The 27,164-nt window shown below is 38.9% G+C and overlaps 2 protein-coding genes across 3 annotated transcripts in view; one reads left to right on the forward strand and one right to left on the reverse strand.

Annotated features, from left to right (window-relative positions):
* RCBTB2 (RCC1 and BTB domain containing protein 2) overlaps positions 1-6,572 on the forward strand; it is a 34,266-nt gene extending 27,694 nt beyond the window's left edge. For both annotated transcript variants that reach the window (XM_071448490.1, XM_071448491.1), the window contains exon 13: positions 2,945-6,572. In XM_071448490.1, coding sequence (XP_071304591.1) covers positions 2,945-3,085 — 141 coding nt within the window. In that variant the 3' untranslated portion in view covers positions 3,086-6,572. The remainder of the gene's footprint in view (positions 1-2,944) is intronic.
* An 845-nt stretch (positions 6,573-7,417) lies between these two features.
* RB1 (RB transcriptional corepressor 1) overlaps positions 7,418-27,164 on the reverse strand; it is a 72,133-nt gene continuing 52,386 nt past the window's right edge. Inside the window, exons 18-27 of the mRNA XM_071448489.1 lie at positions 15,359-15,477; positions 14,790-14,938; positions 13,984-14,129; positions 13,329-13,433; positions 12,247-12,360; positions 11,996-12,162; positions 11,158-11,188; positions 10,691-10,836; positions 10,388-10,437; positions 7,418-9,405 (exon numbers count right to left, since the gene is read on the reverse strand). Coding sequence (XP_071304590.1) covers positions 9,332-9,405; positions 10,388-10,437; positions 10,691-10,836; positions 11,158-11,188; positions 11,996-12,162; positions 12,247-12,360; positions 13,329-13,433; positions 13,984-14,129; positions 14,790-14,938; positions 15,359-15,477 — 1,101 coding nt within the window. The 3' untranslated portion in view covers positions 7,418-9,331. The remainder of the gene's footprint in view (positions 9,406-10,387; positions 10,438-10,690; positions 10,837-11,157; positions 11,189-11,995; positions 12,163-12,246; positions 12,361-13,328; positions 13,434-13,983; positions 14,130-14,789; positions 14,939-15,358; positions 15,478-27,164) is intronic.

The raw sequence follows: 27,164 nt of genomic DNA on the forward strand, positions 1-27,164 counted from the left end.
ATTCTGGTGCTGACTTTTACAGGCAGTGGAAGGAGTCAGCTGTAAAGTCCCTGCATATTTACACTTGTGCTTTTAAAAAGAAAATCCACTCTAGCAGTACTGTTTACAATGAATTATGCTGACATACAATAAATTACCTATTGTTAATACTCCCCCCCATATCCTGTCATCTGCTCTGCCCTTGGTTCTGGAATGAGTCACTAGCACTCAACCTGTTATGCATGCTTTTTTGGTAAAGAAATACTTTCAAAGATATTTTCCTTTTCTCATCTTCCTAGTGCTGTGATGATTGTGGAAATAACTGTGTGGTGGGTTTTATTATTCAAAAAGTCTGCTTATGTATTTCAGATGTAGGGGACATTGTTATAAATATCTTTCAGGTATGGGAGGCAAGTAGAAGAGCCTGAAACAAACACTGAATTTAAAATGTTGCAGTAGTCAGTGCTGTATGGAGATGGATTTGTGTAGGAGTTGCAAAGAGGAGACTGGAAGTCAGTGAGTTTTGTGCATTGAGAGAGAGGATAAGAAGAGATCAGTAGATAGTAAGAGTGCCAGCTGCCAGTTACAAGGCATTTGTAACCCAGGTAGCAGAAACAGAGGGCATGGATGGCTGGGTCCAAAAGGACTTGTGCTTTCAGTGTGCTGTGCTGCTACAAGCCCAGCATAGCAGGGAAAACTCTACAGGAAGGCATGACCCAATGGTTTGGTTCTCTTAACAGCAAATTTTTCATTAAAATTTTATTCTTTAGTTTCTCCTCTTACAAACTTTCCAAAATTTTTGAACATCTTCAAAGCAGAAGTATTTTTGGTTGGTCTGTATCTGGTGAAGGAGGTAAAGATCTGTTCCGGTGTGTTGTGAAGTAGTAAAACTAGCCTGGACAAAGTACCAGAGTTCATAAGGCCTGAAGCACAATAAAAGGGATTGCTGGATAACTAAATACATGTTATCCTCCTCTTCCTTCTATGATTCAGTGTTTTGCTCTTTCAAAACACTTTGTAACAGTTTCGTACAATTGTCAGATGAGGAACTGGTTCACTTGCCCTGGCTGCAGCATGTGCCAAACTCAGGAGTGTATTGTTGCCCTCCTCCCTACATCCACAGCTCAGAAAGGGGTGGAAGTGCAGCAAAGATTTCTTTAAAAAAAGATTTCAAAAACATGGGGATAACCTCTAAGGAATCATGGAAGAAACCAGGATCTTCTAGTGTACTACATTAATATATCTTCTAGTGTACTACATTGAGAACCATGTGCAGTGTCAGAATCTCAGTAGAAAACTGCCAAAAGAAGAATTATGAAAGAAGCCTCATGTTTTGGAAGCTTGAAGAGATAGAATTCTATTTTTTGTCATTAAATGTGAACACTGCAAGTGAAAGATTACAATGATGTGTGACATGCCATTCACATTGCAAATTAAATGAAGACTAACTTGACTACTGTATACATCTGTTAGGATTTAAGAGGTACAAAAATATTTTTTCTTATCCTCAGAAAATACAAAGAGTTTCTGCTACAAGTTATTTAAGTATATTTCTCATATACTGTATATATACTCATATACACTGTAGCAAAGTTTAGGCTAATCATCTATAAAACAGAATTTAAAAAGACAGTATTTCTTGAAACGGCAAATGAATGACCAGGATTCTCTATAATCTATGGTCCTATTCATTACAGCATCAGATAAATTAGCTGCTGATAGTTTTAGCTAGCGTAAAAGTTCACACATTGACTTTAAAGCAGCTAAGGTTCTAAAAGTACCATTTCAGAAATCTGCTGGAACTTAAGGTGTCACTGTCTTTGATTGTCTACATTTTTTATTTCCTCTGTTTTTTTGCTGCTTCTAGTCTCATTCTTTTTTTACTTTCCCAGTAGTTGTTGATAAAAGATACTTGCTATACCATATTTCTTCTTTAAGGATATTTTGTGCTTCAGTTGATCCTTTAGTTACATCTTGAAACATGGAATCTAAGGAGAAGTTTTCAAAAGGAAATGCACAGGTAGTCTGCTGAGTATCTTGCTGCTATTAATCCCAGGCTGCAATGTTTGTGTAGTTAACATAGAATCAAATTGGCACGGGTTACTCTTTTTGCTGTAACCCTTGACAAGTTTTATAGTTTATGGTTTAATTCTGACTTCCTTGCTGCTGGCTCCAGCTCTGGCTGCAGAAGTTAATTAATTTTTCTTCACAGCAAGTTGTTGCATAGGAGCCAACTAAAGGAGAGTGAGCCAGTGCATGGAGAGAAGGATTGCCACTGTTGTGAGGAGTTTGAGTGGGAAGAATTTGCTGCATGCAATCCTGGTTGTCTGGCTTGATGGCTTGTACCCATCCTGTGCTGAACTGCTGAGCATCCTCTTACAGTGAGACCAGGACAAGACACAACCTTTTGTGCTATCTGGGAATCCCATTAGACAGAGGGATTAAATTCCTAGATTTGCCATGAAAGACACATGTATCCTAACATGCAGTTTGTGTCCAGCAAGCCTCATCCCCTTTTTTATCATATTTTGCTTTTATTTCCAGCATGACTAGCAGATCTGCTGTTTTTCACAGGACATTCACTACTGAATGCAGTGCAGGGAGGACAAGAAATGAGTTATTGATGCTCTAATAGTTCTGTTTGGGGCAATTTGATGGCTTCACTTGTTGGTAACTTTTCTAATGAATGTGTTGCAAATTCTAGTAAATGTGATGGAATTGAGTTGAGTTCTAGAGTTGATTTAGATGGCTACTCCTGTTTTCTCAAAGTGGGTTTATTGAATACTTTGTATGAAAAATCTTCATCCTATCATTTGTGATCTCATCAAAAGGATCGGAAAAGGGATTGATAATGGCAGCAATCTGGTATATTTTCTGCTAATTAAATGACAGATTTGAAACAAAGTAACAATGTTAATAATTTTATCAGTCATTCATAATACAAATTACTCAAATTTATTTCTAGGACTTGGAAGAATTTTGCTTCAGATTTTGTATAAACCATTTGACTGTTGTTACACAAACTCAAGGCTTTGCAGACATGGACCATGACCTCCTGAAAAACTTCATAAGCAAAGCCAGCAGAGTGGGAGCATTCCGAAATTGAGGTCTGGCTACTACCAAGCTGAAGAGCACATCCTCTTCCCTTCTGGAAATACTTTTCCTTTGGAGAACTCCTCCGTGGTCAGAATGTGCAATGGTTTGGAAGGAAAGTCTCGGTGTCCATCAGCTTAGGCAGTGTGTAGAAGTCCACTAACATGTAGGCTTTGTTGTAAGGGTGGCTACAGTGTAGGTGTGTGGTGACTGTTCATTGCCAACAGCCAGAATTTAACACAAAAATCTAATGTAGTAACTGCCCTTTCCCACCCAAAGTCAAACAAACTAAGCTTGTCATTATCTAGTCTGTCTAACTTTAATTTTTTTTTAAACAGTCCGTGTTTGGATTTTATGGCACAGTGACCTCTTTGCTGCTAAAACTTTCATAGTGTATTTTTGTCTCAAAATTCAGTTAATATGCCATAATGGGCTTCTTTTTATAATCCAGTGAAGATAGAAACTTGTTTTTCTGGACATATGGTAAAGTACCATAAATTCTTTAGGATGAGAGGCTTTCGAGTTGTAGGAGGGTATGTCTCACTTGGTGTTTATTTGGGAGTTAATTTATGAGGATTTTGAGTTCTTGTCTCATTGTTTAGCCAGAATGTAAAAGATCTCCCTTTCCATTACACCAGGCCATGTCCCTGGCACTCCAATGGAAGCACTTGTCAAGTTTGTCTGGGTGTGAATTACCATGCTGCAAGTTTTACTACTAAGAAAACCACCTTGTTACAAACCCAAACAAGTTTTCTTCAAGTTCTGCTTGAGGCTTATTTATTCCTGTTTTACTATCTCTCCTCAGACAGATCAACTTCAGAAAAATGGAGAAGAAGGTGATTTTGAAGTGGTAACTTCAAATTAATTAAAATTTAAGAGTGAACTGACATTATATTCCAAATGGTGATAAAGGTAACTTGTCCAAATAGGGCATTTCAGATTCTCCTGTGGTCAGAGCTGTGAGGTGACCACTCCACTTTCCTTTCAGGGCTGTTCAGGAGAGAGGAGATGCCCTCTGGCCATGCCTCTCTCCCACCACTGCTCATCAGTGGCTGAGGTAGAGTAGATGCTTCATTCCTAATTGGCCGAAGTGAGTTAAGGTGCAAAACCCTCCCAGTGCTGCACAGAGTGAGGTTTGCCCCATTACAAAAGATGTGGAGTTTATGGAGCATTTACTTGAATTTTCTAACAGGTAACTGTGAACTAACCCTGAGAATTTCAGATTTTGACTGAGTGTAGTGACTTCAAGTGCCTTTTGCAGTATTTTACAAATGGGGAAGAAAAAAGCTGGATGACCAGGCTCAGTACACAAATATAATTATGTAAGTAGTCATGCAGCCTTCCTGCAGGTCCCTGCTGTGCCACAGCATCCTTTGATGATGTTTTCTAATCCTCAAATGTGGTTTCTAAGAACTTAATTCCCTTAAATTATCACATCTTCATGTCTAAGGTGGAAATAGCTGTTCTTTACTATATTGGAAGCTCATTTCTCAAACAGTCCTGTTCTTCGAAGAACAGTAGGAGGAAAAAGAGGAAGAGGAGTAATGAGTAGTACCCCCTTCCCTCCAGGCCCTGTGTGTGTGAGTGGAAAGGTGAAGCACACAGGTAGCAGAATTTACTTAGGAAGAGGGTGATGAGCAAATACTTTAGAAAATGCTGTGGTAAATATTTAATTGTGGTTTTGACATTTGCCTCAGACCCTCCCTAGAAATACATTGGATTATCTACTGCTAACAAGCACATTCTTCCACCCCCTCTGTGATGAGTATGACTTCCTCCAGCAGCATTAAGTCTGTTCTTAGCAGCTGTGTCAGTATTTTGTATTCAAACAGAAGTGGTCAAAACCTTTCCAAGACATAATGCCAATTCATCAAAAACACAGGTTTGCTGGGGGGGTAGGAATCACTTTTGTTAAAGTTGTGTTGAGAAGCACTTGGCACCAGCACCCAGCCAGAGGTTCCTGCAGACAGTGAAACAGTGTCACTGTAGGGCACAGTTTTGCTGCTGACCCTGTGTGCTGTAGGCCAGCACTGATCATACCAGTGTGGGCACAAGGGATTCCACGTAAGCCACGGCTCCATATCCTTGGGTAAGCCTGAGATGCCAGCTTCACCTGCCAGCACTTTCTTCAGAGTAGCAGTGCATGGAACGAGGGCGTACAACCACATCCCAGCCTTGGGGCAGCAGCTGGCACCAGCCCCAGTCCCACCCACCCCCATGGCATCACACTGGCACACATCCAGTCCCACTGGGAAATGGAACCAGCTGGGCACCCCCACACCTGCTGCTGGCTTGGCAGTGGTCACTGCAGCTTTCCTAAAGTGTGGATTATGAAAGGTCTCTCCATGCGCTTCTGTTGTTTTACTCAGAAGAATCAAACAAAAAACTATAAACATGAAATGATGGGGGTTTTTCTGACTCAGCATCTGATCAGAAACCTTCCCTGCCTCTCTGGGGACACTACTCCATGGAATGATAGCACTGGAGAGGGACACCACTCTCCTCCATTGGCTCAAGTTCATAACAAAGTAGTTGAACAGGGATTGCAGCTGAAATGGCATGCTGCTTGGAACGAGACATTTTTGGCTTAATAGAACAAAGTGTCATTTTTTTTCCAATTTACTTCCTTCCTGCTCATTATTTCCAGCCAACCGTACACATTAAAGCCTACTTGCAATTTCAGAATAATTGACAAAGCCTGTAATTTTGAGAAAAAGCATCTCTGGACTGAATGAGGGTGATTCTAAAGGTCCAATGTGTCAGTGTTGGCTTTTATTTTGTATCATCTGACCTGGATGTGATAGTGTTACATTCATAGAAACATTTATTTATTTAATTTTTTTAAATTTTCATTGCATGTGTTCAAATAAAAACCACCCTTACTGGCTTAGGTGGTTAAATGTGGGTGCATGTATGTAAATATTGAAACCCAACTGTGGGACATTTCAGAAGAAACTAGGGATGTGTTTTACTGTGGTGAGATAGACTGCAACAACCTAGTGTTTGTGTATCTTGCAGACTAAATATTTAATAAAGTATTGTTCTGTTTTAGAATACCACAGAAAAAAGGTATTTATTAAAAAGTGAAAATTTGGTCATGCAGAAACTGTGTCTGGGGTTTAAATAAAAAGCAATGTTCTGTTTTCAAGAAAGGAGTCTGAAAAGAAAAAAGACATTACATGGGTAGATCATTTGAAGGTTTTCCTAAGTTACTGAAGCTAAAAGCCAGCACTGCCTTGTCATCTAGTATCCACCTGTAGAGTTCTGTTACAATGCTTGGTAACTATGTAAACTGCTGTTTTTACATTATCTGAACACTCCATAGACTTTCCTTGTAAAACAGAGCATTTATTTGCCCCAGAGAGGCCGGATTCTTTGGCCACCACCCAATGATGTAGAAAGTTTACAGCCTGATTTTACATAAATGATTTTTTTGCTCTATATAAGCTTACCTGGTTTAATAAACCATTAATAAAAATGCCATAATATTTAAAACAGTTTGAATGGGACTTTTTTCCTTTCTTTTCAGTAAAAATGAATAAAGTTTGATGCTTGTAGACTGAATTGACTGCATGGGGGGGGGAAGTAAAGCAGATAATATTTCACAGAGGTATCTTGAAAGCTATTTGTGTTCTTAGGAAATCACTGTCACCAGATAACACATTTGTAAGCTGTAGAATGTCTTCAAGTGTATTTCCATCTTTAAAAGAAATCAATGCCCTGGTGACTTAAACTGTGATTAATAAAATGGTCCTCAGAAGACCAGTCATTGTTTCTTAAGCAAATGTATATTATGACAAGCTTGTTACATTTAAAATATTTCCGCTTGTAGCAGGGAAGAAGAAATAAGCTCCTATGACATGTAAGAACAAACAGCATTTGGAAACAGTGGACAGCAGGAAGAGATTAAGGTATAAAACATCAAATGAAGAGCCTGGGAGCCAGCTCATCCACCTTCACATGGCTACAGAGCCAAGCTGATAGATTCCATTCCCTTAAGCACCAATGGACAGAAATGGGCCTTTAAAGGATACAATTTACCTGACCTCATCTTACACCCAGGGCAGCTTCAGCTTTCTACAGAAACTGATGCTTGGTGTTAAGCACCTAAAATGGCCATCACATTTTGTGCCCAGTTTCTGCTGTGATTCCAAATTTTCTTTTTTCCTGGAACAGTTTCAATATTCCAGGCCATTTTTAGTACAGCAAGGTCTCATTCTAAGAAAAGTGCTGTCAAACATAGTAAGATTTCCATATCTAATAAAAAGCCATTAGTTTCAATATGCATTTATTTGGATAGGTACCATATGAAATCACCTAATATAAGGAAATCACTGACTGTAAATCCTTTAAAAGCTATTTTATTTATCTTGAAAGGCAAGAAACTGATTAGTTGTATAAAATAATATTGTACATTTGATGTAAAGCCTTCAGTCTGTTTGACAAAAAAAAATTACATTGTCACAGTAAAGAAAGAATGAATCTGTGTAGATACTGGACTCTGTATCATCCTCTAGCCAAAGGACTGCTGTAACAGAGCTTACAGTCAGTGCACCCCAATGTTAACATATATCCTGTCTGTAAAACTGCAAAAAGTGAGAAAATAAACATAAGGTACTCCAGAACATTCTGTACATTTTTCAGTAAGGAAGTTGAAGCCATACTGAGTCTAAAACACCCCTCAATATTATTTTTAAATTAATTTACAGGTTTTGCTGCTCATAGAATTTTTAGTAGTTCTAGGGTTAGCTTTGAATCAACACAAGAACTTTAAAAAACTTCCTACTCTAAATACTCTAGAATCAGCTAAACAATCTGTAAATAAGCTCCCTGGAAGACATTGGTTTAAAATGTTTGTGCCATTAATAGCATGCTTTTTTACTGTACCTGTTCTTGACTTAAGAAGCTGCAAAAGCTAAAAGTCATAAAAATGGGTAATTTTGAAGCAGGACAATTGATTTGCTTATATTTTAATCCACTGTAAATAAAACATGTGCTTTTGTTAATTGGCTATTTTAACAAAACTTTCTTGTTGCAAGAAAAGTTCCAGTATCTGAATCAGTAACTTACAAATACAAAATATGAAAAAAGTATTGGATGGTTTTGTTTGGGTTTTTTTGCTAGTTGCAACCATTGACAAGTTGCCCAATTATCTGCCTTTTCAGTAAAGGCAGATGGGTTTTGCCAACGTGGCTTCCCCACGTTCAGGTTTTTACAGGTGCTGCAGTAAGGCCAATGGGGGATGCCCTGTGCTTTTAGAGACCAGGCTGCTCTTACCTGGCACCCAGCTGGAGACCCTCAGCTTCCAGCTGTTCCTCAGGCTCTTTGGCTTGGCTACAATTAGGTGAAAATCTGAAGAAATCAAGAAAATTCTGCATCATTAGAATTTTGACATCTTGTGTGTCCCAGGTATGGTTTAGGTTTTCTGGTTTTTGGGGGTTTTTCTGGGGTTTTTGTTTTGTTTTTTTCTTCTAATACTTGAGATTTCCCAAGATAAGAAAGGGCACATCAATTACTCCGCATATGGGAAAGAAGCTTCAGCTTCTGGGAAGTTTCAGTGTGGGATTCTGGGATGAATCTCTATGGGATTCATACTCCATGAAATTCAAACTGAGGGCCAGTGTAACTGCCTTCCAAAATGACACTGGAGTGGGAGCTGGGGAAGCAAAACTACAAAATGCCAAGTGTTGGTTTCAGTAGTAAGGCTATGAAATGAGTTCACTTTGAATTCAGGTTGTACTCCTGAGGTGAGGCCCCTTCTCTGCAAGGCCCCCAGCTGCTGTCCCATTTAATTTAATGGGAATTTGATGTGCTAATTATGAACAGAGACAGGAAGTCTTTGCCCACCATTTTCAAAATTTGCAAGTAATGAAAATCTAATAATCAAATCTAAGAAACAAAATTAGTGCATTTCAAATCATTCTAGCTAACATTTCACCTTTAGACATAAAAAATTCAATCCAACGAGCCTGAACTGGCTTAAATCAGTAATGCTGCAACAGGAAATTCAGACACTTTCCAAGACTTTTTAAAAATCCTCAAAAAATATATAAATTAAATTCAGTGGCTTACATTGTATATATGCTACATCGTAAGGCAAAGTATAATGGAAAACATTAAACAATTTAAAAAGTACAAATGTTTTCAACTAGCAGTTTGGAATAGAAAGCAACTAAAAAGCAACTCTATTAATGAAGGCTGTAAAACAAAAACAATTTTAAGAGGGCTGGCAGTGCAGCCCCTGGTCCTGAGAAGAATCTCACTTATCTTCAGTGGCTGAGGTATCATTTCCATCATTCAGCTTCTGCTTCTGCATTCTTGTTCGAGTAGATGCTACGAGAAAACCCGACAAAGAAAAAGAATGAAATATTTTTTTCATAATTACTTTGGACTGATTATTGGAAAAATTTGTAATGACACAAGGAATAGAAGTACATTATTCTATTGTAAACAAACTGAATCCCTCATTATAGGATGAACACCTAATTTTGCACTGTTTCAGCCATTCTTGCTCAATCTTACAGATCTTATGAAATTCCTTCCACCTGTTCACTCCAGTTCTCATTGCCTCTGTCCCCTCATTGTGTCCATTTCCACCCTCCAGGTGGGCAGATGCTCCGTGTCACAACAGGAATCTTGCCAGGCAGAGGCTGTGGGCTGAGCAGTGCCCACATCCCAGAGAAAGCCTGCCCAGGAATGCCTTTTCCCCTCAGTGGCAAACACCAACACCACTGCACACAAGACAGAGATCTCCTTCTTAACCCCTGCCACAAACATTTTCCATACCTTAAAATAGAGGTGCCTGGATCCACACTCATACCTATCTTGATGAGCAATGTAAGAGGTTTTTAATGGCCAAATCTGCTCAGCTGCAGAGCTCAGGTTCTCAGAGAGTGAGAATGCCTGGCCAGGCCAAGTGTGCTCCTTCTCATAAGTGGAAAATACAACTCAGACATGGGGGTGGGGCTGTTTTGCTTTTTATGAGCTAGATTTGAATTTCATTTCAAAACAAAAGTGATGCCATAAGATCTGAAAAAATGCTGACCCACAGTAGAAGAAAAAGCAGTCTCAGACATTTCCCTATAAATGCAAAGCAACAAAAAAACTACATACGGTTTTCCTGTGTACATAAATTTCCATTTTGTAACCTGCATTTTCAAGATTATATGCAGGAAGTACAAAAGCTAAGCAAATTACCCAAATCACATCGGTGTTGAACAATGTTTTCATCTGAGTGGGCCCAAGCGCTCTTATCCAAGGCACTCAGTGCACACAGATTATGAGAAAAGTATTATATACTTTTTCTAATACTCACTCATTTCTGCAAGCTTTTGTTGGAACTTGGACTCCTGGGGTAGGTGTTTGCTACAGAAAGAAAGCATAAGGTTAAGTTAATAAAAATAACTTTTTACCTTCATTACCTAAACTTTAAATCATGGGAGTCGCTTTTTTACACCAAAGCATGTAAATGAAGAGCTTCATGCTTCCACCTCTCATTTGATACAGCTGCTAAAGCCCACAAATTAAGACAAGACAGGGTATCAGGAGGAAGTTAGGATGAAGGCCCCGAGAGCCCAATATATGCCAGATCTCTGAAAAGCCCAGGGCAATCTCTCACCTTCCATCTGCCTCATCTGTCCCCTCTATATCGAAGCGCAGCCTCTTCAGTGGCTTCGGGGCAGCAGCTCCCACGTCTGCACTGCGCTTCAGCTGGCCCTCACTGTTGCACAACATCTGGTTTATTTTTTGAAACTTTTCAGAAGTCTGAAGTGACAAGAAAATAGGGTAAGAATTGCCAATAAATCCTGAAACCACTCCAACTTTCCAGATTATCCAAAAAAATTAGGAGTTCTTAAAACTCTGGAGTTTTAAGAACCCTTATCTTGTGCCAAAGCAACTAAAATAAAATGCAACACATTTTGAAGGTGAAGTCTAGATATTTGAAAGGAGTTAACAGGACTTCCCTATAATTACTTTAGTAAATCAGGTACACTCATTGGCCTGCCCTAGAGATGTGAGCAGGCTACCACATTCCTCCAAAAGTTACATGCATTTAATACCAGACATCAAGATGTTAAAACTCACCCCAAATGATTCTCCAATGGACACCAAAATTCTGCCAAATGAAGAAGAGAAGTTTAAGCACCACTTAACAATGGCAGAAGCATTGACTAATTTGCACAGGTTAACACAAGGTATTAACAAGGTCTCTTCCTCTCTCTCTGCATTAACAGTGCAAATCCATACTGTGCTTTACTGTGTTAAGACATTTCTCTTTGAGAATCAGAGGCCCCCATAGTCTGTCCTGTATCAGAAAGAAGAGCCTTCAGTGCTGGGTACCCAGACAATCATCCTCTCATCTCTACCTTCAGGTGTCTGCTAATCAAAGTCATGCAGGACTTCAACCTAAATACACAATAACATTTAAACTTTTGTGCACAGTGGGACTCACTTGATCCTAGTCTGAAAAGCCACTGGAAGCTGGTACATTTACTGTCATCCTCATCTGCTAAGAACCAGTAACCAACAGTTTGAAATGTTCTGTTCAGCCAGCTAAACAAACATTTTGTTGCAAAAAAGTATTTTCTCTTTAAAGAAGCTGACAAAGCTAATCTGTGTTTTTCAGGAGTGTGATGCAGGGTCAAAGCCAACAACATTTATAGCAACCAGGTCAGGAAACTCTTCTTTGGTAGGGGTTAAAAAAAAAAAAAAGAGGAAAAAACCAACAAAAAACCTCCTTGAGCACAACAGAAAAGCATTGAATGATGAATAAAGATTCCAAATACAGGATAAAAACTATTAATTAGAAATTATATCATAGCCACAGACTACTGACAAACTAGACTGCAGTTTTTCAATTTGCTTAGACTAATATCCCCCAAATACCTTAAATTTAGTCCAAAAATGCTTGTCAACAACGTACCTAGACCTTGGAGTCATCTTTGTGGGTGACTGAAACCCATCAGAGAATTTGTATGGGCTCTTCAGAGGTGAGATGTAGATGTTATTGCCAGCAGGGACACGCCGAGGAGAGTTGGAGAACTGGTAAGGACTGCGAGGAATGTGTGGGATTGGTGACAGAGTGGGAGGCTATAAAAATAATAAAATAATCATAAGGTTTTATTGCCTATATATTTCTAGTCTATTGAATAATGAACAGAGATAATGGCTTACCCTGCTGGAAGCATACTGCAAAATGTTTGTTTTCAGCTTCTGCATAAACACTAAGTTGTAAAAGACTATGATGGAGTCATATTGTTCTTCTCGGATAAGAACACGTTTGAAAGTCTGCATAGAGTGATAAAATCATACACAGATTAAAAAAAATACAAGGAATGAAAATTTTACATTTGACAAACTCATAAAGTCACTCAAAGTCCGTGTTAGATTAAGAGCTAGGATGGCACATGAGTTGTATGCAAGCCATTGTAACTTTGCTAAACTGCTGGAGATTTTTTCAAATGTGTTTGAACACCAGCACCTACTTCATTAACTGGCACAGCCCCTTGGTGTGAACACAGTTCTAACATTTTCCAAATTTAAGTACAATTTGCTTTCACACCCATGTGTCAAAAAGTCTAGACTACTGTGCATGCCTTGGAAGGCTAAAAAACTCATTACTGACCTGATGGGGATAAAATAGTTCTATAGGCTTGGAGACAGAAGTCTGGAGTTTAGCCAAGATCCACAAATACACTATGAGAAATTTTGCTACTGAGGGGATGCTACAGTTCCATTAACTGGTGAGGGTTTTTCTACAGATTTCATTACTGTGCTGTGCAAAACTTTCAGTACATTGAAGTTCCTGTGAAGGAAGGAACTTCTTCATGTTAGAATTAAGCCTGCAACTTTAATACATAGAAAGCTGTTTGATACACAGCCATACATCTCTATTTGCTATCAAACCGTGTTTCTGTTGAAAGCTTCTATAGAAAGTAATCTGCTTCTCTTCCCTTAATGTTCCAAGGAAGTTAGACAACTCATAAAGAAACTTGTGTTACTTTTGAAAATCTTATTAGCTCTAGACATAAATTTTTCATCTAGACTCGAAATACAGTCATAAACCGTTGTTACATATTTTTCAAAAGATGGAATGAAATTTGTTTTCTGAGGAGAGTTACCAAACTATTTATGCAAGATGTTAAGCAGATATTTAATATTAGAGTCAGCTTTCTCCTCCACAAAGTGGAGATGCAGTGAAGCAGGAGTTTTCTGGGTTTTTTTTATGGAGGAATAACATTTAAAAACTTCCATACCTCTTGATTTGTGTTGCAAAGCTCCTTGTATGCTGAAACTATCATTTTAAATCGAAGATCTACATTCTTTACTTTGCATATGCCATACATGGAACACATCATGATCTATAAAAGAAACAAGACAACTGCAAATTAATTCAGCTTCTTCATTTCAAGTTAAGAAATAACTTTCTTTTACTGATTGTGCTCTATAAACTAGCAGACAACTCAACTTAAAAAGAACTTCTAGAACATAAGTTAACATAATGCTACCTCCATTCCTAAAAGACAAACAACTAATTGGAGCTGATGGTACCTTCTCAAACTCCTACCATATGCTGCAATTTTAGGGTAGAATAACAAAAAAATTTATCAGCCACACATATTGTCTTCGCAAAGAAAATCACTATATTTTTATGCAAATTATTAGAAATTGTGGTCTGTCTTTGTTATTTTGTAAAAAGCTCAAAATTGTATTATTAGGTGCCATATCAAGTAATTGCCAGTGCTTAAAAAACTGAGATAACAGACTTCAGTCTAAACTAAGTCCTCCTTTCAGTGATCAAGAGATTAATAAAAACCCCAGAGTACAATTTGTAATGGCTAAGAACATACAAAGAACATTTTGTTCAGGAGAGTCTTTTTAACTTTTTAAAACTTTTTTTGTCCTTGTTACCTGGTCCAGGTGCCTGTCTCTCATTAGTTCATACTCATTTTGCAGTGTGTGCTGGAAGAGGGTCCAGATCAAGGGTTCCAGGTCAGGATGGTCGGAGAGAAGGTGAAGGAACAGGGTATGGAGTCGACGATAGGCCAGTAGATACACTTCAGAAACAAAGAAAAATAAACCGCAATTGTTGTAACAGGAGCATCCAAAATGAAAGGAATGTAATGAAGGAGGGACAGCATTGGGCTGCTCACTGTCTGCAAGGAAAAAAGCTACCAGACATCAAGTGAAGGTAGTAGAAGCCAGGCTCAAAATAAATGGAGAAGGTTTTCATACAAGAGACAGCAGACAACGTGGAAGGCCCCAGCAAACACCACTGCACATGTATGTCTATGTCAATTCGAACAAGCACCTGGAACACGCATCTGCTGAGAGTTACTATGCAGACACAGCACAAAAGGTTCAGCAAAGCCCCCAGGTGGGATAAAGACCAAGCCTGGGAAAGCACCAGCCATGTCTGCCCGGTTGTCGCCCTTCACATGACATCTCTTTATGGTCACTGCTGGGAAAAGGATGCTACAACAGCAGAGCCCCTATGGACATTCTTCCAGTCAGGAAAGGGAAGTTTTCACTTCTAACTTGCAGAGTGCACACAGGAACCACTGGCTGGCACCATTTTGCCTGTTCTTTGAGAGGTTTGCCTGGTGTTCACTACAGATTCTACAACAAACTTTTCAGAAATGCTGAGTGCCAAAACCCAAAAAGGATAAAGAGCAAGAGAGAACTTTGCAATGTCAGCACATGCAGGAGGAACAAACCTTTCTTGTAGAACAGAGAGAGGGAGGTAGATTTCTGCGGTTTCTGCGGTGTTTGGGGGGTCACAGGAGGTGGACCATCTGGAGGGGAAGTAGCACTTAGAGGAGGTCCAGATGCCTTCTTCTTAGGAGATTTCACAGGAGAAAGATAGCTGGAGGTTCAACATATATTAAGAATTTAACATCACAGGATGAAGAATTTTCATTATTCAGGTCTACGTGAATAATACTTGCGGGAACTGGAACACTTCTCTTTTCCCCATCAGAAGAAATAAATTGCTATTGTGACCTGTTATCCCCAACACCTGATAAAGGGACTTGTTTATTCCTAGGCAAGTGATGTAACAGTTTACAATTACATATTTTATAGGGGTGGGGAAAAATATTTCAACAGTTGATTTAACTTTCAATGTATAATAAATATCTGCAAATACAATGGTTTAACAAAACTTAAGTACCAAGCCTAAGAAGTATGAAAACAGAATAACAGTGGATTTGAATATTAGGGGTAATATCAATTATATTAAGGGTAATATCAATTTCATTTCCCTAGACCTCAGGCATTCACTTACAGGTCTGCAGCAGTGTGGTTATGCTGGAAAGGTGTATTGGGAGTAGAAGTGGGTTCAGGCTGATCAGCTTGGCCTTCTCGCTCTTTCGACTGCTTGATAAGATCAAACAGAGGCGACCCCTGGAAAAATGACAGGAATCCTGCATCACACTAAGAACAGACAACAACTCTGAATGGATTTAGGTCCTTCTCTAAAACCAACTACCAAAATGTGAACCTCAACAGAAGGTTAAAGCTTTGAAATACTTCAGAACACTCATACTTTGAAAGATTAATTTTAACCATTTAACTTTGAGTTATTAAATACATCAAATGCTTTTTTTCCTGTTTCAACAGCAGTCCATTAGATATAGGTTAACTGCAGATTTGAGACAGTTGTACTAGCTGTATTCTAGAGTCCCTTACTACTTCCTATTAAAGCTATTTCTGAAAAGAGGAATAATCAATACAACAAAACAGACAAAATATCACATTTCAAAGAACACAGAACAATACTAACAAAAAATCCTCCTAACCACCCCAAAAAATCCAAAACCAAACCAACCAAACAACCAACACCCAAAAAACCCCACCAAAAAACAGCTGAAGGAAATCTCAGTCCATTGGTGACTGAAAGTGCTGTACCTACTGTCAATCCATTTTTGCTACAACATCTACCCAATATTTTACATTCAACAATATATAATATATAAATAATATATAAACCACAGTCACTTAACTGCACTGGGGACTATTCAGTCTCTGTAGTATCATGTTCCAGAGCCACCTCTGGAAAGAGTTAGAGTGACTCTGGATACATTAAGTCTCTGCCCTCATGGCCCAAAGCAAATCCTAATACCCTAATTTTGATTTGATGCAAACTACCAGTACTTTAACCAAGTCCTCTGGAATACATCAGAAACAAAAAGCTCGAGGTAGGAGGTGAGAGAGGAGCAGAGAGAATGTAAGGGGAATGGAGGAGGTTCTGGCTGAAACCACATCAGCCCTTCTGCTGATGTTAGTAATAAACAGCAGTCCTGCAGAAACAAAGTCTCAGCCTGCCTGCATGTCACACACAATAGAATTATGCTGAGACAGCAAGACCACATGGGAAAGTATTTTGACACCATATTTATAAATAAATTTGAAAGCACAGGGTTGATGGTTTCTGTTTGTTTTATTTTCTTTAAACAGGAGACTCATCCTTGAGTACAATGTTGCCTCTCACCAGTGCAGCATCAGAACTCCTGAGGCAACAGAGGAACATTTGGGTAGCAAATATGTGCCTTCTCGAGAATGAGAGGTGGGGGAAGCAGTGTCCATAAAACTCAGGATTAAGTGGGCAAAACCAGACATGCAGCATTTTCCTCAAATGATCTTCCCAAAAGACAGCAGCAACATCTGTCAGCTCATTGCTCTGTATACAATGCACTGTCACATGGTCCCTGGTATGTTTGATCTTCCAAATGCATATTTTAGATATTAAAATGCACTGGCACAGATGACAAATCTATAGCTATGAACAGGAGCACAGCAGGCAGGTAAAGCATGCAGTATCACCTGGCTAAGGCAATAAGAAATAGCCTAGTAAAATTAGACTACATTTACTAGAATTGAAACTAGCAGTAAGACATTCCTTATTTAGACTTATTCCTAAAAAAACCCCACCTTTTTTTAAGTGTATCAAATAGAAATTCAGAGTAACAAGGTGAGAGTGACAAGATTTACAATTTTTCATACTGCAATTTTTAAATTATGATTTTGGCAATACTGGAGCTGCTTCATCCATAGCAGAAAAAACCATCAGTTAGTGATTCATAACCACATAGTTGTTTCTCCATCATTTCTCAACCAGTTCAGCTCTTGGGCTGGTTTGCATCATTTTTCCCTTCCTTTAGGAGTGCACGCACTTCTCACTTGTGTCTCTCAGTGCTGCCCTTGCAGGAAACACAGGCATATGACCTCCATTTCTCATTCTTCTGGCCACTTGGCCTCTTCCTTTTTTATTATTCCCACCAGCACTTCACTTTGCTCTGAGGAACCCAAATTTGTTTCCCAGAGCAATCATTGCTGAGGTATCTTGACTAAGAGTGAACCCTGCTTCATTCACATCACATTTTAGTGATTAGTGACTGGAAAAGTATTGCTTTAATGAAGGAGGAAAAGGGGTTGATGAAAGGGAATGAGAGGTAGGTCTAGAAAGAGAAGCAAAAGTTACTATTCTTGAGTTAGCACTTGAGACCAGCAGTTCCAGGTCCTCTCTCACCCCTGCTCCAATTTTGCTCACATTATTTGGAGTGTGATTCCACTAGGTAAGGTATGAGGACACAGCAGTTTGCTACACACAGAAGGATCTGCCTATTTCTGCATCATTTCCACTCCTCTTCTACCTGCCAACCTCAACAACCAGACAACCCCCACATAAGTCAACTAAACCATCAGAAAGCTAACAGAGAAAGCTAACACAGATTTAAATCTGCTCTGCAGAGAATCACAGAGCCAGAACAAGCACTAAGAACAGACAGGGCAGCCACACCACAAAGGCTGGGAGCAGAGCAGAATACAAAGTACAAGATGCTGTGCATTTATTGACAACAACCTATTCCACAACCTGATTAGCATGTGGAATTTTATCTGACAGGAATGTAAGAGAACTGACTGCTGCTTTCCATCAGTTAGATGGGCTACCTTCAGCAAGAAGATATTTTTGTGCAGAAACATCTATCCATAGAGTAAGATGTAGTGAGTCCCATACATCTCTTTTGGTTCCCACAAATACTAATTGATGCTGTGGTTAAAAAGGTGGCAAGACAAAGAGGGTGCTGCAAGCCACCTGGGCCCAGCAGTGCAGAGCTACCAGCACCAACAATGGCAGGGTGTGAGAAAGCCATTCAGTGTATGTCCCTGAGCAAACCACAGCCTTGTCACCTATGCTGGCTGCACAAACTTATCAGCCCTGCAGCTGCACAAGCAGAAATAGGTTATTTAGCTTTCAGACCTAGTGACATTTGAAGTAGGTGTTTTGCTGATCACCATTTCCACCTTCCTCTCAGACTTTAGATGCAGCCCCCTCTGCTCTTTCCCCACCACTCTCATGGGTACCCTTCCAAGTGCATGGCCACGTAGTTGGAGAAGTAGGTGCTGTACTGACAAGACTGATGCCTCACTAAAACCTGTGTGTGCCACAATGCAGGAACACAGAGAGAGGGGTTCCTGGGTTTTCTCAAGTGCAACTACCCCCATGCTGTAAAACTGATGGATTTAATTACAGCTGTGTCTCCTTTCTTTATACTTGAACACGAAAAACGCTTCTATTCCATGAATTCAAAGTGCATTCTGCAGCTTGCAGGGCGTTTCCAAGCTTATCAGGGCAAATTTCAGCTTCAGTCCACAATTTGGTATTCAAGACTCAAATGAGAGAAATACATCATCATTTACCAAGCAATTACCAGTCCTCTATGTAATAATCACAAAAGAACTTTAACCCCCAGGTCCAGCTTAATCGAACAGGAATATTTATCAGGAACTCATTTCTAAAGCCGTGTTATTCACGCTACCTTTACAAATTTCATATTGCTTTTTAAAGCTTTTAAGCAGCACTTAAGGTGAACAGGTCACCTCCAATGCACTGCTTTAACATGAAAGGAGACTTGCAATTTGTGTGTTAATTTAATGCTCAGTAAGTGATTAATGTTACCAGATGCAGCCACAGAATGGATTTCAGTAATTAAGCAAAATGTTGATTTTCATTCAAGACCTTCCCTGGGATGGCTACAGAAACCCCATGTTATTAGTGCAAAAAGTGAGAAAGCAAGAAATGAAGAGTTAAAATTTCTCAGGGTCAAAAGGCTGCTGGAATCAGCCTGAAGAATAAGGCTGAAGTTTGACTCGGTTCCCTCTCAAAATACTCAGGGCTAACAAATTCTCCAAGGCTAAACTCTGTGCTTTAAGTGGGGCTTTGTTAAGAGTGGCTTTGCAGGATGCTTCCCTGCAGCAACACTTACATCACAAGCATCTGCACTGATTTTTCCCCATCTGAAAGCTCCTTTTATGGAAAAAACAGGCAGAATTTCTTATTTGCTACTCTTTATTTGGCTACAGTTAAACTACAGGACACACAGGTGCTTCCCTGCTTTACAATCTTTGTATATTGGCTTTATCCCAGCTACATGTTTAATTGGACTTTGGTCTCCATGAAAATATTTTTAAAAACTCTAAATCCTTATATATGGGGAAGAACCCCCCGAGGATTTGGGTGTATCCACTGACCACAGAGGAAAAGCCCTGAGCAGCTGTACTCTAAACAGTGCTATTAGTAGTTCACTACTGAAAAAAAATAAATCTGCTTTTGTCTTTGTTTTCTGTATGCTTTATGTTTTTTGTTTTGGTAATAATTTCCTAATATATTTTCAGGTTTTAGTCATCTGTTCACATTAAATTTTAATGCAGTGTTTAGCACTTAACTATGTATATATCTCAATGCCAAGGTCCCTTGGGTGCTGGGGTTTTTTTTTGCCTCAGGCTTTTTTCTTTTGCTTGTTTTCAGATTATTAAACCAGTCAATACAACACATAATGCTAAGACATGTTCTTCTTCATAATGTCATAAAAGATGGAAGTGATTTTGTAAGGCAAAACAGAGCCAGTTTAGAACTGATAGCTTTGGAATGGAAGTGCAAGGACTGGATCAGTACCAGGTATTTCCAACCCTCTTTCCCAAGGGAAAACTGCATGCCCAGAAAGTTGGCTTCTGTTTGCAACTGTGTTTTCAGAAGTTTCACGTGACAATTAGTTACCAGAATTCTGAAATAATTCAGACCTGCTAAAACAAAGTAGATTTCACAGTCTAAACTGAAATAGTACTGATCATTAAAAAAATCAACAAAATTAAGGATTGTGTCCTAATTTCACACAAGAGTTGTGCTATATAAATTATGTTCGTACTGGGGCTTGTTTTTATGAAATTTATAAAGAAAAATATTAAAAACTACAGTGTTAATAGTTTAATTCATTTAAGAATACTGGCAGATCTGCTTTTAACTCCAAACAGTGTGTGTATGTTTAATACATGTCCTATTCCTATCCAACTCAACTTGAGCATTTAAGAGTCATCCAGCTTTATGAGGATCTCCTTTTATCTAGTGATAAAGCAGTTCAAATCTCACCAGAGAAGGAAAGCCAGGCTCCCACAGCCTGAATATACATCTTACACTTCATTGCTTCAAATGATGCTGCAAATCCATTCTCCTCACAGCTTTGCAATAATCTGCTCTTCCTTGGAAGTCTCTGGAAAGACCTGGCAAATCTTGTTAGAAATCAGACTTTATTTCAGAATAATCAATGCCATACTTTTCAGCCCCTCTGCTCCTAAAATTATTCCTCACCAAATGAACGCCAATTAACCAATTCTCTATGATTTAGAGCATCTCTTAGCAAAGGTCCATGGGATCCACCTCACTCTAAAAGAGCAGTACAGGAGCATCATGAAAACACCCTTCCTATCAATGCAGAAGGAATTATGTGACAACACTTTTCAGCCATAAAGAAGATAGACCTTCTGTCAACATAGTGACTAAAACTATTGGTTATGTTCAAAAATATTACACAAAGCAGTGATAATGCTTGGCAAATAGGGAACTTCTGACACAGTTACTGGTTTGTGGCTCTGCAACCAATCACCAGCTCAATACTGAAGGGAAAAAAAGAACCCGGGTCATTAGGACTGCTCCTGTTTGCCAAGCCTGTGAGGCTAACCTTTTAAAAATCAGTTTGAAAGGAATTTTGAGAGACAGTCTACAAGCAGAACTATGCTTTTATACAACTGTTTTGTTTACACTGCTCAGGATGACCTTGGGCAGGCTGCTACTACAGGGTTTGCAGCTCTTGCTCCACTTTCTTCAGCAGTTTTTCTGCTCAATTCACACAAGTGCACATGCAGGTACACAAAGCACTACAAAATACAGCAATCCTTGCTTTTTTTGCTGAACATTATCCAGGAAAATATAATTTTAGGCTCATTTGCTTCAATTTTTTTGAGACAAACAATTGCTATGAGCCTCTTCCAGAGGGATCTGTGTGCTGCTGCAGAAACAATCTGTATCTGAAGTAATTAGCAAGTTTGTCATCTAGCTCCCAGGACAGCCAGGCTTCAGTATGACTAATTCTTGGACAAATCTCAAGATTTTTGGGCAAGAGCCAGAGGTCTCAAGGACAACTGAATTAATACCAGATTCCCCCCACTATCCGCACAGGAAGTTGTGTGCAATAAACCAAAGCCCACCTGATGTGACCCACTTGACTGCTGGAAATGACAATATATCAAGAGAAAAAATCTTGAGGTTGAAAATTTTTCCAGCAGCTTTAAGCTGTGAAAAAACTACAGGGTGTAATGATTTTCAGCACAGGAAGTAGAGGAGAGATGCTTTAAGGGACCATTATGTTAACAAACATCAGGCAGTACTAGAAATAACAGTTTTATAGTTATTTCTATGCAGGAAAAATTCTTACACTGGGGAGCAAAATAGCACTCAAGCACATACTTTCTTCAGAGGAACTTCTGGGTTACAAAATGCCTATCTTGGTAAAGACAACTTATTTACATAATTACTATTGTAACAATTAAATTGTCATAGTATTGCCTCACATTTTCTATCAGTTTCATTTACACAGTCTCAGTCCCCAGAAAAACAATTAAGAGCAGTTCTGGGAAATATTTTCACAAGTACAAGTGGAACCGTGACAGTGAAGTGCCAGCTCTGAGAACCTGCGGTTAAAGCCCAAGATTCAGTTTCAAGTTTAGTGCTCTTTCCAATATCTCATTAGCTGGACAGATTTAGGTACAATGTACCATAAACAATTCTCTTAACAACATAGAAGCGGTAAGTGTGCCAAGAAACTTTGTAGACAGCAGTTTTTGAAAGAGCAGGAGAATATCTTTTAGCAATGTAACCAAGGAGTCAACCAATTACAGACTGAGCAAAAGAAGACATAACAGATAACCTGCAGAGGATGTGACCAAGCTGCATGCACAGAAAGAGCAATTCCCCAGAAAAGTTAATACTAGGTAGGGGTTGTTACATGTCTTCAAACCATTAAGAGCAGACTGCTTGTGATATTTAAAAGATAAAAAGGACTATAAATATCTTGCATTGTACTTCATATAATCTAGAAGAGAAAAATGGCACAAATTGGAGTTCCATAAACAATATGCCATGTTTTTTAAGAAAACATGCCAACATGAGCATGGAAACCATTTTATGTCATGGATTTATCAACCAATTCTGGAAAACATTTCAATATGAAGAAAATTAGATGTGACAAAGAAGAAAAACCTGAAGCTGTAACAAAACTATCCATGTCACAACATTCTGGGTAGAAACTCACCCTCTGAGAAGAGTTTTGATCCCAATTTAAGCCAATACTTGTATGACTATCATGATGAGATATCTCAAGCTCAGTTGTCTATACCCTGGTATGAGCTCAAGGCAGACAAGACCTGGCAGCCACCCTGCTGTGCTTGGCTTTTGAAGCAGAAGCATCTACAGAGCTTCTGAGTGCTCAGTCGGCAGAATTTAAGAAGACATTTCCAATTAAGCATTTCTGCCTTACAAGCAGTTATTTGACAATCAGTCAAAATGTAGCATAACAGAGGTAAGGAAGACTGCACTGGAAATCAAATTAACAAGAGAATGTTAAAAAAGGTCTTGGGATATTATTTATAGTTCATTAAAAAACAAAACAAAACATTCTTCCCAAATCGAAAATAAATAATTGAATTTTGACAGTGTGATACAAAATAGTAAAAGAATCACTAGAAACACCCTGGACTTTTCAATAACTTGTCTTATCAGAAAGCACTGATATCTGTATCTTTTTTAATGTTACACCTGTTTCATACTCACTTCTTAGTAATTGTATACATTGATGGTTTTATCAATTACTAAGTGTTTTTCCCCTCTGCTTTCTCTCAAAGTGTTGCAGCTGATTCTGAGGGAGATCACAGAATGAGTTGGGGTTGGAAGGGACCTTAAAGGTCATGTAGGGGTCCAACCCCCTGCCATGGGCAGGGACACCTTCCACTAGACCAGGTTTCTCAGAGCCCCATCCAGCCTGACCTTAACACTTCCAAGGATGGGATATTCACAGCTTCTCTGAGCAACCTGTGCCAGTGCCTCCCATCCTCACACTAAAGAATTGCCTACTAATATCTAATCTAAACCCAGCCTCTTTCAGTTCAAAGCCATTTCACTTGTCCTGTCACTACATGTCCTTGTCAAAAGGAATAAAAGATACTACAGACCTTTCTACTAAAACAAAAGAAAGAAAAAGTGCTGATCTCCTTACCACCCCAGCTTTTTTCTGGTTATTTCTTCACTTCCCACCACTCACCTCACAGGTAATTTCATTGAACTACAGCATTAGGTGGCTTCCATAACTACAAACCGTAAATTTGTATAACCATAGGAGAAACAATGCAAGAATTACTATGTCAGCAGAATTACTAGGTCATCATTAGCTTCACATACATCTGAAGCAGAGAAACAATTGTTAACTATTATTATCAAATGTAAGAGTATCTTTAGCAAATGATAGGAGTCAAAAAATATCAAAAATATCTTACACTAAAATGTGGAATATCTGGAACATCCATATACACGGAATGTGTATATATATATATATATATATTCATGTATATACATGAAGTTACTCTAGCATCCTTAAAAAGCAGCCTAAATAAACCTTAAAACAATGCAATATACCAGCTTTAATTTTTTTCTAAGACCAACAAATGTAGCTGACAAAGAAAGGCAAAACCAATAAAAAGGTGCAAAAAAATCTAAACAATTTATCTAAGGTCTAAGTGAGTGTGTGGATGTGGTAAATGCAGACCACACTTGGACCACATCAACATCTGCAAGAAGTCTGAGCTCACATTTCTGCAAACTAGGCCAGTACTATTTTTCAGAAAATAATGTAAGACGTGATATTCAGTGCCTTTTCTCATGGCCACACAAGATTCTTTTATGAAGACTGATCAGTGATGGCCAGCTCAGGCTCTGGAAAAAACACTGGAAGGTGCAACATTCCCCCTTGGGTATTTAGAGAAAAATTATGTGGCATATTAGAGAACCACAGAATGGTTAAGGTTGGAAGGGAACCCAGTGGGGCATCTGATCCAACCTCCCTATTCCAGCAGGGTGTTTAAAGCCCAGTGCATTCCTATTTGGATGCATTCACAGGGATCTAGGAAAACAACATTTATCTTCTTCAAGGTTTAAAATCTAGAGCTATAAAAAGATAATGATCGTATTTGGTCGGGTTTTTTCCAAAACACCACAAACTAGATCCACCAGCCCCTTCACATTTGAGCAGCATCAATGCAGAAAGCTCCCTCCCCACAGGAAACCTTTGTGCTCCACATCTATGCAGGGAAGGACCCAGACTCAGCATCCCACCTGCAGCCCCTTGCCCACCCACTGTGGAACCTGAAGGCAGAACTTGGGTTGGAGGCTTTGTGCAGGACCCATGAGGGCAACCAGTTGCCTCAGAGGGGCTCTACAAAAGCCATGTTGAGAAGTACACACCCAGCTGGGGACTAAAAAGCCAAATCTTGCCAAGGCACAGGCATCTGGGTCTTGGGCCTTCGTAAAGATAACGAGGAAGCCAAGCCTCCTTTTAAAATAACATTTCAAAAGAAAGGGTTTGAAAGACTGTCAAGACTTTTGATGCCCCTTTTTGGTGCTCAGATTCTCCTGAGTAGGGAGTGGATTTAAAATCAAGAAAATTTTATGTCCTCTGCTCTCTCCTTCCTCTGTACTACACTTGCTCCTTTTAATTGTATTACTTTGGCATACAATTAAAAACTGCACCATGAACATAGAAAGAACTTATGAGACTCTCCCTGAAGCAATAAATCAATGACATTAGGCAATACATGAAGAGTACAGATCAATAAAGCAGTAAAACTGACTTAGATGATAAGGTGCATTCAATTACTAAATGATCAAAACATGCTTCCCCGATCTCATGAAACTACAAATATCCTGCAAGAAAACACAAATGAAAAATGTGAAATCTTTCAATAACAATGTGCTTTTCTATCAAAGCTCTGCATTTTTATTGTGAGAAATTCTTGGTCATTTGTAAACAAAGCAAACCCCAAGTTCAGTGTTTCTGAGGCAACCACTATGCTTTGCGTCCTAATTTGAGATAGTTCATGTCTTTTAATCCTGGTTTTTGTCCCTTAAATTTAAGGAAAGTTTAATCAGCTTCTTAAAACTTTTGTTTTACTTCAGTCAGTCTTTTTAAAAGAAATTTGATGGAAACATATTCCTCCAGAAACCCTACATTTTGCCAGTGTTTTCCAACAAAAGCATTTTGAACTCTCTGCTAGTACTACCAATCTGGCTGTAGCATCTCTTTTAGCAATTTCAAAACAGGAGCTCACCAACCAGTGTATTAAAAGGCATCATATGCTCATTTTAAGTTTTGATCACCCCATGAACTGTCACTGTGCATGACTTAAGCAAAGTATTTCACCTCTGTTTTACTGAAGTTACAAACAACCACATTGAACTTGTTACTGTTTACTTCCTGGGGGGTAAGCAGATGCAGGAAGGTTGTGATGACTGGGAAGATATCCTCTCTTGATAAGGGATTTTCAAGTGCTGAGCTTATAGAATGCCCCCCCCAAAATGTTTCCCTTTAGCTCTCAAGCTCCAGAGTGTGTAAAGGTCTTACATTACGCAGACAATAATGCAATTCCAAGTTCTGTTGAATTTTACAGCTTCTCATATTTGTTCTAGAAAAAACAAACCCGAACTGAGCTCAGCCATTTCTCCCAAACTTGCTTCTCACATACTTCCACATGAGATTAAGAAGTCATAACTCTCAAAGATCTAGGTTGCACTTTAATCAGGATAACCTGCCTGCCTCAGAAAGTATAAAGAATAAAAGGAAGACTTAAAAACACAAGCTGACCTTGAGATTTCACCACATTGCTTCTGGTAAAGAAACAGACCATTTTCACACTGGCTTAGGTATATACACTTAATGCACTTTATCTGTGCACCTATATATACACTCCTGATATTTCAGAGAAAGATGGACAAAGAACACATGGAAACAGTTGCCAAATTTAAAGGAGTTACTTTGATTTGAATGCACTTTTACTCTGCTGTCTTTACTTTCACTGTAAGGAAAATGCTTTTGGTCAGTGTGGGCAGCTCCACTGCCTTCACCACAAACACACTGGTGTCAAACTCATCGAGAAACCAAAGCCCAAGTATCCAAAAGGTTCTTTATTTGTCATTCAGTGGGAATTTTCTATAGCTACTCTGAAGCATAGAAACCAATGTCTGAGCTACCGCAAAAACAAAACAGGTTTTATAATTTACTTCCAAGGAAATAAGAGGCTGCAAATTAATGCATTTCTGAGGTTAGACCCACAAATTACAATCTCAACCTGAATCCATCTCCCTGCTACCTGACTCTCTATTTTGTCCACTTTATAACTTCAGGTGATATGAGGTACCTGTAGCATATTTATTTGTCTGTGATTTTCTAACTCTCTAGACTGGTTGGCCTGAGACGATGAAAACAAAAATCAAATATCAAGAGTGAAGACAGTTGGTCCAAAGCATGCAACACCCTTAAGTCAGTAAAAAAATTACAGCATCTTCAATGCACTCTGGATCAGATATTTGCCTAGAAAGCTGTCATCTTTTATAACTCCATCAATCTTATGTAAGAAAGCATGACTATACATACCCTGTCTGCATTACTGCTCATTTTTATCCTACTTTGTCAAAAATCAGTTAGGCATACATG

Source organism: Agelaius tricolor, unplaced genomic scaffold, assembly GCF_023055355.1.
Source record: "Agelaius tricolor isolate 1412-34295 unplaced genomic scaffold, bAgeTri1.0.p SCAF_26, whole genome shotgun sequence".
Taxonomy (NCBI): domain Eukaryota; kingdom Metazoa; phylum Chordata; class Aves; order Passeriformes; family Icteridae; genus Agelaius; species Agelaius tricolor.